At 32.5% G+C, this 11,309-nt stretch overlaps 3 protein-coding genes across 3 annotated transcripts; 1 reads left to right on the top strand and 2 right to left on the bottom strand.

Moving 5' to 3' along the window:
- Nucleotides 1-1,427: 1,427 nt before the first annotated feature.
- Nucleotides 1,428-3,471, bottom strand: LOC112906635 (chromatin-remodeling complex ATPase chain Iswi-like). Its single transcript, XM_025981144.1, has 3 exons — nt 3,463-3,471; nt 2,234-3,051; nt 1,428-1,997 (listed from the first exon to the last, which is right to left on the bottom strand). The coding sequence occupies exons 1-3, from the start codon at nt 3,469-3,471 to the stop codon at nt 1,607-1,609; spliced, it is 1,218 nt and encodes a 405-aa protein (XP_025836929.1). The 3' UTR covers nt 1,428-1,606.
- Nucleotides 3,472-4,390: 919 nt separating this feature from the next.
- Nucleotides 4,391-6,043, bottom strand: LOC108733522. Its single transcript, XM_018464702.2, has one exon. The coding sequence runs from the start codon at nt 5,761-5,763 to the stop codon at nt 4,534-4,536; it is 1,230 nt and encodes a 409-aa protein (XP_018320204.1). The 5' UTR covers nt 5,764-6,043; the 3' UTR covers nt 4,391-4,533.
- A 2,507-nt stretch (nt 6,044-8,550) lies between these two features.
- Nucleotides 8,551-10,090, top strand: LOC108733514. The gene has a single exon (XM_018464689.1). It carries the CDS (start codon nt 8,694-8,696, stop codon nt 9,930-9,932), a length of 1,239 nt encoding a protein of 412 aa, XP_018320191.1. The 5' UTR covers nt 8,551-8,693; the 3' UTR covers nt 9,933-10,090.
- Nucleotides 10,091-11,309: the final 1,219 nt, after the last annotated feature.

Raw genomic sequence — 11,309 nt, 5'->3', positions numbered from 1 at the left:
GGTAATATATACATAAATCTAATTTCAAAAGAAAGTTCGACAGATACAGCCTTAACTGTGCGCTTAAAAATTGAAAGAAACTAAAGTTCGCAATACAATTTTCTTCAGTTTTATACTTTTTATATGGTGGTTTTCATATTTCAATACTTTTTAAATATAAATTTAACAACATTTTGTTGTCATAAATGAAATAAATTAAATAGATACTTACAGTAAAACAGCAACACCAAGATCAAGTTTGCAGACCAATTTCGAGCAACACACTAAAAAACGGAAATGCGATACCGAAACGCGCACTAACGAAATTTTTACTTTAAAAAAATGATTATTTACATTAAATTAAAAATGCAATGTTGTAAACTGCTCTAAGTGACGAAACCACGAGTATTTCTTTGGTACATAAAATACTTAGTTTCGCGCATACGCAATAGCGTCGCTTCGGCTTTGCACCACAAGTAACGCTTGCTTTGAATAACAATCTATTTACGGTTTATTAGACCGACTTTTGAACTACAACATTAAAAACACTTGTATGAACATAATGCACACCCTTAAGTCTTTTTTGTACATTTTTATTCACTATTTTCCGCAATTACTAGTTGTGCGTCTCTAGTTCGGCGTAACTCTTCACGTTCTGGCTTCGTGCTGTAGCCTGTAGTTGTCACCTGATCACAACTCTTGCAAAGCCAACTTAGATCATATAAGAAACGATTAAAGTATGAAACTTAAACGCATTTGTTTTTTGACAAGTTAACTTTTTAGAGCAATCTTTATCTTCGTCCATCTGTCTATATGTCACAATTAATTATCTTAACAACCACCACTTCTACCTATTTGAAATTTGTCAGTTTATAATATACATTCTCGTATCAGGTGAAAACATTAAAAAACTATTTTTAATTTCACTGTTAAAAGGAACGACAACCAAAAAGGGTGTAGAGAAAGTACCACAATGAGTTTTCCATTTTTAATAATTCAAATTTAATTTTACCAATAATGGGATTCAATACAAGAATTTTATTTTCTTCGACGTTCTTGTACTGAATTGTTGTGGGTTATTGGCAAAATTAAATTTTATCATAATAATTGAATTTGTATTACACCGACAAGATTAATTCACTGAAGAATTTTTTATTTCAAACCACATACAACTTCTTGATTTACGATGGGAAAGTTAACAATGTTTGTAATAATTTACGCAAATATTTTTAATTATATGTTAAAAAATGAAGATACCTATGACATAGATTTGAAGGAAAAACATACAAACTGTTAATTTTTGTTCTTGAGGCAGAATAGAATTGCAATGTTTATTAATCATATGTATGCCACAAATTCACTTTATTTAATCATTTTCGTCATAAAAGCTATTTAGTTGGATACCCAAAACAAGGAATTTTAAAAATTAAACTAAAAAATTGTCAAAATGTATTACAAATAAGACGTTTATTAAATAAGGTACATCATTCTTAAAAGTATGTGTACTACAAAAACTGGGACAATACAAAATGCACGTACATACTAAATAAGTTGAGAATCACGAAATGCCCTTTGATACCAGAGACAAAGAATTCTATAAAATTCGTTAACTAAACGCAGGAAAATTTCACTTCTTCTTTTTCTTTTTCTCAGTACCTGAGACATTTGAATTGTCATTTTTTCGTTTTTGAGCTGCCTTTGTCGAACTCTGATTGGGAATTCCCGTAACATTGTTAGATTTTGGATTTTTCTTTTTCCTTTCAGCTTTTTCCTTTTCTTCCAACTCCTGGTTTTCCCTTTCTATCAGTGTAATTAATGTGTTACATCTCCTCTGCAGTTCCATTGCAGTACGAGACTTCAAAAACCAATCGAATCTAAACTGAGGCGATGCTCTTACAGCTGCTCTTAGTTCTTCGTAAACGTTTTCACGATCGAATCCAAGTTTATGTAACATACAAACCAAAAATCTATCTTCCTCCTCCATATAATTTTTACCTTTGTTTGTACCATATGCAATCCTGACAACAGATAGAAAAATATTACTTGGAAACTATTAATTAAATTATTATTTTAATTAAGAAGATACTTTTTTGACACAAGGTAATAAAAAACTATGCTTTTTAATTTATAAATGTGTATTTAATAAATACATTTATCAAGTTAAAGTTGATTCAAAACTCAAATCAGTGAAACAACTTTTTTAAATCTACATTATTTCACTAAAGCAAAATGAGATTTAGATATTAGCACATACCTGAGTTGATGAAAGGGGGCTCGATATCTTGCCATTTTTGCGTCCAAAGCGCGTTTTATACTAGCTCTTCGTTGAATCTTCGCTTCTCCCCTTTCTATTTGTGCCATTATACGATCAATGTCGGTAAGTTCGTGACACCGTTCCCAAAATACGGCAGAATATTCCATCACTTCTTCAGGAGACTTTCCTTCCACTTCTTTCGCGATATTTTCGATATCGTCACGTCCATATTTCTCATTCGCCTTTATAAACTGATTAAAATCACGTTTCGTCCAATTAGTAAATCCCTGGGTAAGAAGACTTTCTTTTTCCTGTTGTTCTTCTTCAGTCAGCGGTTCAGATTCGTCAATCTTCCTTTGTTCCTCCTTCTGGTGTTTGCTGGCTTCTGGGCCAAGTTCTGGGTTTTTTGGCACCTTATAACCCAAAGTTTTTCTGTAATAGTATATTTCTTGGTCCAGAAGTTCGAACAGACGGGGAGGAAAAAATTGGAAGTCCTGAACGATGGGCTGCTTTGGAGGTCTGGGTGCTTTAGGAGCTTTAGGTTCTGATACTCGCAATGCCTCACGGAAATAAGCGTCAACGGCATAATTAGCTTTTCTTTCTCGTTTTGGGGGCTCGATCCAATTACCAATGCCAAGAGTTTTCTGTTTTTCACGGTAATCTTCACCTTCGAACTGATAGACGGATTCGGTGGGCGTGTCCACTGTGAAATTGCGTAAAGACGACTCACCAAGCTTCTCGTATTTTTTATTTAACTCTTCCGTCTGAAATGTTAAAACATTTAAATATTTATATTTTTTTATGGTGGTATAAGTTTTCTAACNCTACTAATACTACCTATTAATTTAGTTTGAGTACCTATTAATATCATTATATGTATTTATTTTATCATTAACTCGTCATTACGATAAAGTCTCGAGTATCTAATATTAATTTAATAAAAATCGATAACATGAGAAAGCGTTAGGACCAAATGCCGACGTGACGTACAACAGCGGCATCTTTGATGCGAAAGAAAGCCGGTAGCCGAGGGTATAAGACTGGTACAACTATGTAGGAAGTTTCCGGAAATAATCGGAAATATTCCTTAAGTAAGTGACCAATATTCGACAACTGAATCGATACAAGTGTTGATAGTGCGTGAATAAGAGGGCTAATCATTGAAATAGATCTACAGTGATATCAATAACAGATTGCCTAATAAATTACGCGTTTTTGTGTTAACTTACTATATACATTAGAATTGTTTAAATAAATAGACATGCTAGAAAATTGTTTACACAAGTATTAATTGCATTTACTAACATTAAGCCCGTCATATTTACGTTATTCTGACCTAAACCTTGAAATCTGTAATTTACAATACGTGTATCAACTGGCTTCAACTTACTGCGACGGAATAAACAAACAGTTAATGTATTTAATTTAGCCATAAATGAAATAAAATAAATGAGTTTCTAAAAACCAAAATCATCTTCAACTTATTAAAAAAAAGGTACTCTTCAATTCCACTGTATTGGTTTTTTGAATTGCTTTTAATGATTTTTTTATTGAGTAGGCTAGATCTTAAGAGTAATCCCATTTAAATTTGAAGATATTCCGATAGACCGTTATTTAAAATATATTGTTTTTTCCAGGGTAGAACTATTTTTGTCGTTTTCCTAGGCATATTTTCAATTTAAGTTAGATTTTTGAAATTGATTGAATAAACATAAACGTAACAAAAACCATAAAGTTGTTTAATTATTTGACCGCCACCCTGGAAAAAAACAATATATTTCACTTCTAATAAAAGTAGGGGATGATTCCAATTTTCTTATATCTACTATAGCGAAATTTTGCGCTTCCAAAAGGACTCAAAATTATGTATAAAACAAAACATTAAAGACAACTATAAAAATTTCGTCCATTATCATATTTTCTGATTGATTGACGTCGTAAAGTGTTAATCCTAAAACAGTTATCTCTGATGAAGAAATATGCCACTATTTAATACGATTACACTACCTATTTTTAAAACTGATTAATTTTGTTCATAAAATAACGATAAGATAAATATTTGTAACAATCGAATTGTGTGGAAACATATACTCTTACCAAATTTTACTGGCCCGCGTTTTATTAGAGAAATACAAAGAAATAAATAATGCAATATAATAATACGAGTACATTAACTTTATTGGCAGAAAAAGAAGTTACAATGTTATCTTTATATAGCGGTTAATAATGATTACAGTAATTCTTTAAAATACAGATATGAAGGAAACATATAATAGTAGTAGTTAGTAGTGATGATAAATCTATATCCAATCTCTATCGGCCAAAAAATTGATGGTTTCTGCAAGTCTTCTTTTGTATTCTTGGCCCTCAGAATGGTGGGCCAACTTGTCTAAATCGAAATTTCCGCCGTTTTTAGGAACACCTCGTTCAGCGTACACAATTTTCAAAATAAAAGACAGACGCAGAACCTCCGATGTTCGAATAACTCTTCCAATTTCACTGTACAAGCTTTGCAATGTGTAAGCAGAAACATCGCATTCATAACGTTGCAACATTTGTATGAAAGCCTTATGGTACAGCTCAATGAGTTCGTCAAAATGAACATCCAACACGGGCTTTTGGACACTGCTAAATAGCAAGAAGATGAGATCTTTGGCTAAGGAATCGTATGTAGCAATTTTGAAATCGACAAATTTACTTTTGATCGGTTTCGACCCAGTGAATTTAATCAATACGTTTTCCAGCCACAAATTGTTGTGGATTAATGTGGCATACTGTTCGTTCACAGGAGGAGGCTTTTTAAAATGTGATTGGGCAGCTTCCAGAGCCTGTGTAATCCTTGGAGCTAGCAAAGCACATCTTGGAAGACCTTCTACCGCAGATTTAACAATTTGTTGTCGAAGTGAATCTTCTTCATTTGCGGTGAATTTCCTTAAGGTAGAGCTCTCGCTGGGGGTTAGAAGGGGTAACAAAGCTTGCTTAAATTTTTGCGGTTTGTGAAGCCTATAGGCCAGTGGAATGGCATGAAATGCTGCTAAATCATGTAAAACAGTTTGAATCGTTTGCAAATCAAACCCAACAGTACGATCTACAGCCTTAAATCCAGACGCACCTAAATTTTCCAATAAAATAACACCATTCTCATCGGGTGCATTTGCTCTAGGGTCTAAACTTAGTCTGGAACCATAATATAGCGGTAGCATGTCGAATTTATTTGATATTCCGTATTCTTCATGAAATTCGTGAATGGCATTGACAAATTTATCATAAATTCCAATTTCCTTTTTAAAAGAAACTTCCACATCATAAAGTGCTCTAGGGTTTCTCGAAACTGGAAATCCTTTAACAACAATATTTAGCGTCTTCTCTTTATGACTGTCAACATCTTTCACTTTCGCGACTAACGAGTAAACGGGATTTTTGAATTCATTACCAGTATGCAATGGTTTCATCTGATAATTGACCAGTTGATTGTATGGCCCTAAAACGGGGGCCAATAGTACGTCCACTTGTTTAACGTTTTGCGACATTTTTTTCGTTCACCTCGCGATTGGACAGTAACGTTGCCACTGTTAATATTTGACTTTAAAACTAATGTCGTTCAATCATCGTTAATTTTTATTATAACAAACGATATTTGTTAACTGATAACGAATTTCTGATTTACTGAAATTATAGGGCGACACGTAATCGAAAATGTCCTATTTGTTATCAAAATTCCAACAGATGAAAATCGTTTAATTTTACAGTAGTGATGTAATAAGTAGCTCGATCGGAGAGAACAACTAAAAAGTATGTAGGCACTTAAAGATAGACTTTTTACAATAATACACAATGACGAAGAAAACATTTTTAATAATATAGAAGTAGAAATTAAACGAAAATATCTTTCCGATAACAAGGAATTATTTTATTGACACTTTCTCATAAAGCTTAATCCTCTGGGTATAAAAAAATAATTGCACAATGAAAATTGCAATTGAAAAAGGGCCCAGGTAAATTCCAGGTTTCACTGTTGTAGTACACCTATGTAAAAAATCTAAACTATGTACTTAACCCTCGGATGCATTTAATTCTTTGAGAACAAAATACAAGAAAGAATACAGAACTTGGGTAGCATCTTTTCTTTAAAAGACACATGTAAGTACCTTTCATATGATACCATTAATATGCTTATTTGGTTGGTTTATAAACTAGCTTGATAGTATATGTGCAAATTGTCCAAATATGTAGAATGTCCAGGCCTTTAATTTGGTACACATGGTACTTACGTGTTCCTGCGATTGCGCAAACATTCCTTCTGTATTGCTATTGAATACACAATAGTTACGCATAAAGCTAACTTTTAGCAATAATCATTCTATTGTTCTATAAATGGAGCAACTACTTTTGATGTAACTTGGTAAATAAAATATACAAATATTTTTGATTCAATCTTATCTAACATGTAATGATGAAGATGTAGGTTAGACTAATATAGGATTTAAGGACTATAGTCAATAACTATTTGAACTCTTCAAAATGTGGACGCTGGGTACAGTTATCATGGCTCGTTATTTCTCCCTAACACATAGCACTTTACATATGCCAATTTAGGAAACCCTTCCCACTATAATCTAACTTTTACCTACACCCTTGGCCCATGGTAGGTACTTTTTACATATCCTAATTAGGAAATCTTTTGTCACTACATCATATGCTAACCTTTGGTGCATACTACATTACACATGAAAATCAGGGAGTTTTATTTTACCTTGACCTAACCATTAGGTTCTAATGTAAGCTCAATACACCAAAATATTGGTGATTTTTAATTAAAAATTTCGAGTAAGCGTCAAGGTCCTAAATATCGAAAGTAAACCTAAAGCACAATTGTGTGTATTAGTTAGGCGTTTTAATAGTCAGCTAATTCAAGAATGTCGGATGTTCAGAGGAGATAGCTGCACAATTTATCATTACAAGCCTACCTACGCTTGTACCACATATACGTAGAGAATTATTGGTATATCAGAAAACACGTCACAAGCTTACTACATAATAAAAGAGAGGATGATTTTCAATTTGTAACTCTATCTAATCTTTTTCAGCACTTTACTTCTAGAGTGGTAGAGACGCATGCGCCATATTTGAAGTAAAACTTTTACTTGAAAAGCATTTTTCTAACAATCTAATTTCATAAATACACAAATGATATTATAATTTATTTAATGGGCTACAAAATAATCTACAATATTATGTAAAAATATACATAAAATGGATGGATCTTTTAGCATTTGTACCCGAAAAAATCGCGACGAGGATACCTATTTTACTGATTCATTTTTGACCCCTATTCGACTTTTTTGATTTGTATTCGGAAATGATATTTTGGAAACAGCTGCATGCCCCCCTTGCAACAGTCTCGCCCCACAGGTTGGAAACCACTGTCGTACAGAGATGTGAATGCGCGGTTTTTTCTACAGTGCACAAGTACTGATGAAACTAATCGCTTTTTTTAGACCTGTCGGAAAATATAGACACCTGTGAGTTTTTGGAAAGATTCGAATTCTAACACTCAACTTTCATGAAACATGGAGTTCTGAAAATAGCTTTTAATTTAAGCTCTTTCTTGCAATAAGTCATTGCGATAACAACAATTATACACTTCGCATAATACAAGGCGATTAATGAATAAATAAAGGTAAATACAAAATGATTCAAGCATATTGTACACATATGCCTGATTGAATAAAGTAGCTACTGACAGTTAAACAAATTATAGTGTGTTCAATATAAAAAATTGTAGTCCAATATTACGAAGAAGGGAGTAATGCGATTAAGTCACCGGATTCTGTTGGGAGTAAGAATCTCTGAAGATGTCGTTCACGTGAACCAACGAAACGTTAAGGTTAAAAAGCTTTGATCAACTACAACCAGAAAGCCTTCAAGTTTACAATTGCATCAACAATGACCGCTAACGTTTGAAACAATTATTTCAATTGAAATGATACTTATCTAAAAGGACTCGATTAAGTATGCGATTACATCCGCTCAACAACTAAAAACTATACGTTCATAATTAATTGTTTTTCTGACGATAAAAATATAAATGTTGTAACCGTTTGATAACAAAGTTATGTAAATATTTTCAGTAAAATATATTTAATTAAAACTGACAAAAGAATAGCGTATGATAAGTTTTTGGACAAGGAAACGCGTAAACTATATGTATGTCGCGATTGTAAAGAAGAAAGTAATTAGTAAATATGCAAGTGGATATTACACAATTTCAATGTTCAAGGCCCCCTCTTACTCTCTATAATTTTTAAATTGACGATCACAGCCGAAACGAAATAAAGTAGATACGTTTGGCACAGTTACAAGTTGGTGACGTTCTGCGTTGCATAGTGATTATTATCTCATAGCATTAATACCGTTGGCAAACATCGTAAATTCTGAGTAAATACAAGAGCTTTATAAAATGATGAATAAAGTTCATAAAATCAACGATCTTGGGGGTCCACTGAAGGAATACTTAGGTCCTCGTCGAGAATTGATTGATTACGAAACTAAGTATCTTACAAGTGTTGGAGAGAATTACGGAAGCTTGATGTTAGCGGTGATTTTAAAAATAAAAAACAAAGAAACAAATGCAGAAGAACACGTAAATGTAATTGCCAAAATGTGCCCCCTCAGTGACATTTTAAAGAAAGCGTTTAACGTGAATGTTACGGTGAAAAAAGAAATTGTTATTTATACGAAGTTTTTTGAAATACTGAAGCAATTCTTGAAGGATCATGAAGTTGATGATCGATTTGATTTTTTCGCTAAATATTTTGGATCGCGAATAAATTCACATCCAAATGCAGACATCGTAGATGACGATGCTGTAATCATTTTGGAAAATCTTAAATACTCAGGATACGAAACGGTGGATCGTATGAAAGGTTTTGACTATGAAACGTCAATTTTAATACTGAAAACATTAGCTCTTTTTCACGGTGCTGTTTTGGCATACAAACTACTGAACCCTGAAAAATTTAAAACAATTTTTATGCCACATCTTGATGCTGCGCAGAACATGGAGGAAATATTCCCCGAAGAAATAAACCGCAAAATGATATCTCATATAATTAATTCAGTATCCAAAGAGAACGAAACCGTTAAAGATCTACTTCCTAAATTAAAAGAAATTTTGGAAACGCAATCCAAAGAATCAAACCATCCTCTTCCCCCAAACGAACCGTATGGTGTAGTAAGTCACAATGATCTGTGGGTGAACAACATCATGGTAAAATTTGATGAAGGCAAGCCAAGCAGTGTTAAGCTTGTCGATTTTCAAATTTACTCATACGCATCATTAGCTAGAGACCTAATTTTTTTCCTTATGACAAGCATGGAATTAAACATTATGAAATCGCATTACGACGAATTTATCAACACGTACCAGCAAACTTTGGTAAATCTCCTTAGAAAATTTGGTTGCGATGTTTCCAAATTTTCCCTGCAAAATTTGTACGAAGAAATTGCATACGTTATGAACCATTCCGAACTCTTCCACGTCTTACTAATGTTTAAACCGATATTTGCGGAGAGGGGGATGATTAAAGATATGGCTGAGTTCGACATGGATAGTTTTACGGAATATGAGGGAACCGACCTTTATAGAAACAGAATTACAGAAACAATTGTTTTTGCTAAAAGTAAAGGATGGTTGTAACTGCAACAAAAATTAGTCACGCATTGAACAAAACATTCTGACACATCTATTTACAGTATTATTTTTAAGATGAACAATAACTGTTAAATAATACACAATACAATGTCACATTAGGAAGTGTAGAAACGTTTTAATAAACCATATTTTATTTATTCATACGTCAAGAAATTTTATTTACTATCAGTAGATATATTTTCAATCCGCTCTCCTACTCGTTCATTCATTCACACATTTAATTAAAAAATGTTTTTGCGTTAATGTTGCAATAACTAAGTCGTCATCATGATCATCATCATCGTAGGATTGTCAGTCCTAAGACTGGTTAGATACGCACATCCACCTTTGCCTATCCTGAGGTAATCTTTACATTTCTGTATAACTAGAACATCCATCATCCCTAACTATTTGTGAATAGTAATCTAGTCTAGGTCAAGATAACTATGTATATAGTAAATATCTTACATAAAATGAAACGTCACTATGACGTTGCAACATTTAGTTGTAATTATTTATATTAATAAGCATGTTGAAAATTATAGAAATAAAAACACACATTTGGTGAATTTCAGAATTCATTCTGCATTCGAAAAACAACACTCTTACATAGCACCTACCTAACGGTCAACTTAGACTTTCATGCGAAAGCAATTATACGATATGTAGAATGTTTCACTTCAAATAACGAACTTGTTGTCAGTTCTTTTCAGAAACCAACAAATTCAATGTCTTCCCATATTTTCTTTTTTATTATTATAAAAATGATAATAGATTATAAGCTTGGTCGTGAATTAACAAACAAATTAAGTACCTATCATTAATTAAATACCTAAAGGAACAATTATTTATAGTTATATCACTGAAAAGTTTTGGCGCCTTTGATTTTGAAAATAAAAGTTAACAAAACATGTTCCCTTTGTGCTTTCCTGCATAATGGGTTGCATCTGTTTATTTGATTATTGTTTGATTTACGTATGTACTTTTTGATTAAATATGAAGATTGGAAAAACTTTGGCGGTTGTTGTAGAACAAACAGAATAGCTCAAAACCCCAACGCCAAAGCACGACACTGTAGTTGTCCGAAGCACTTTTCGGTAACAAAGTTACCTTCTTCAGGGACTGAAGTAAACTGATTAATTGTATATAATAATAAAAGTACTTCACCCAGACATTTATCTTCATAATTTTAAAAAAATGAATCAATGAGTTATTTTTATTTTCTATTCCTAATGAACTGCATATTTTATTTATGAATGCTAAATTTGAGCTTAACTTTTGCTTTTAAAAAGTAGACACTATTATTTCATTACAAAGTTCTTAATTTAATTGTAAAATAGTTTTTCTATTACGGTAGTATGAAAGGTAAATATTTTGCATATA

This window comes from Agrilus planipennis, unplaced genomic scaffold (assembly GCF_000699045.2).
Source record: "Agrilus planipennis isolate EAB-ADULT unplaced genomic scaffold, Apla_2.0 scaffold1, whole genome shotgun sequence".
Classification (NCBI taxonomy): Eukaryota; Metazoa; Arthropoda; class Insecta; order Coleoptera; family Buprestidae; genus Agrilus; species Agrilus planipennis.
Note: the sequence above shows the minus strand (reverse complement) of the source record. Positions and strands in the feature narration are given on the sequence as shown.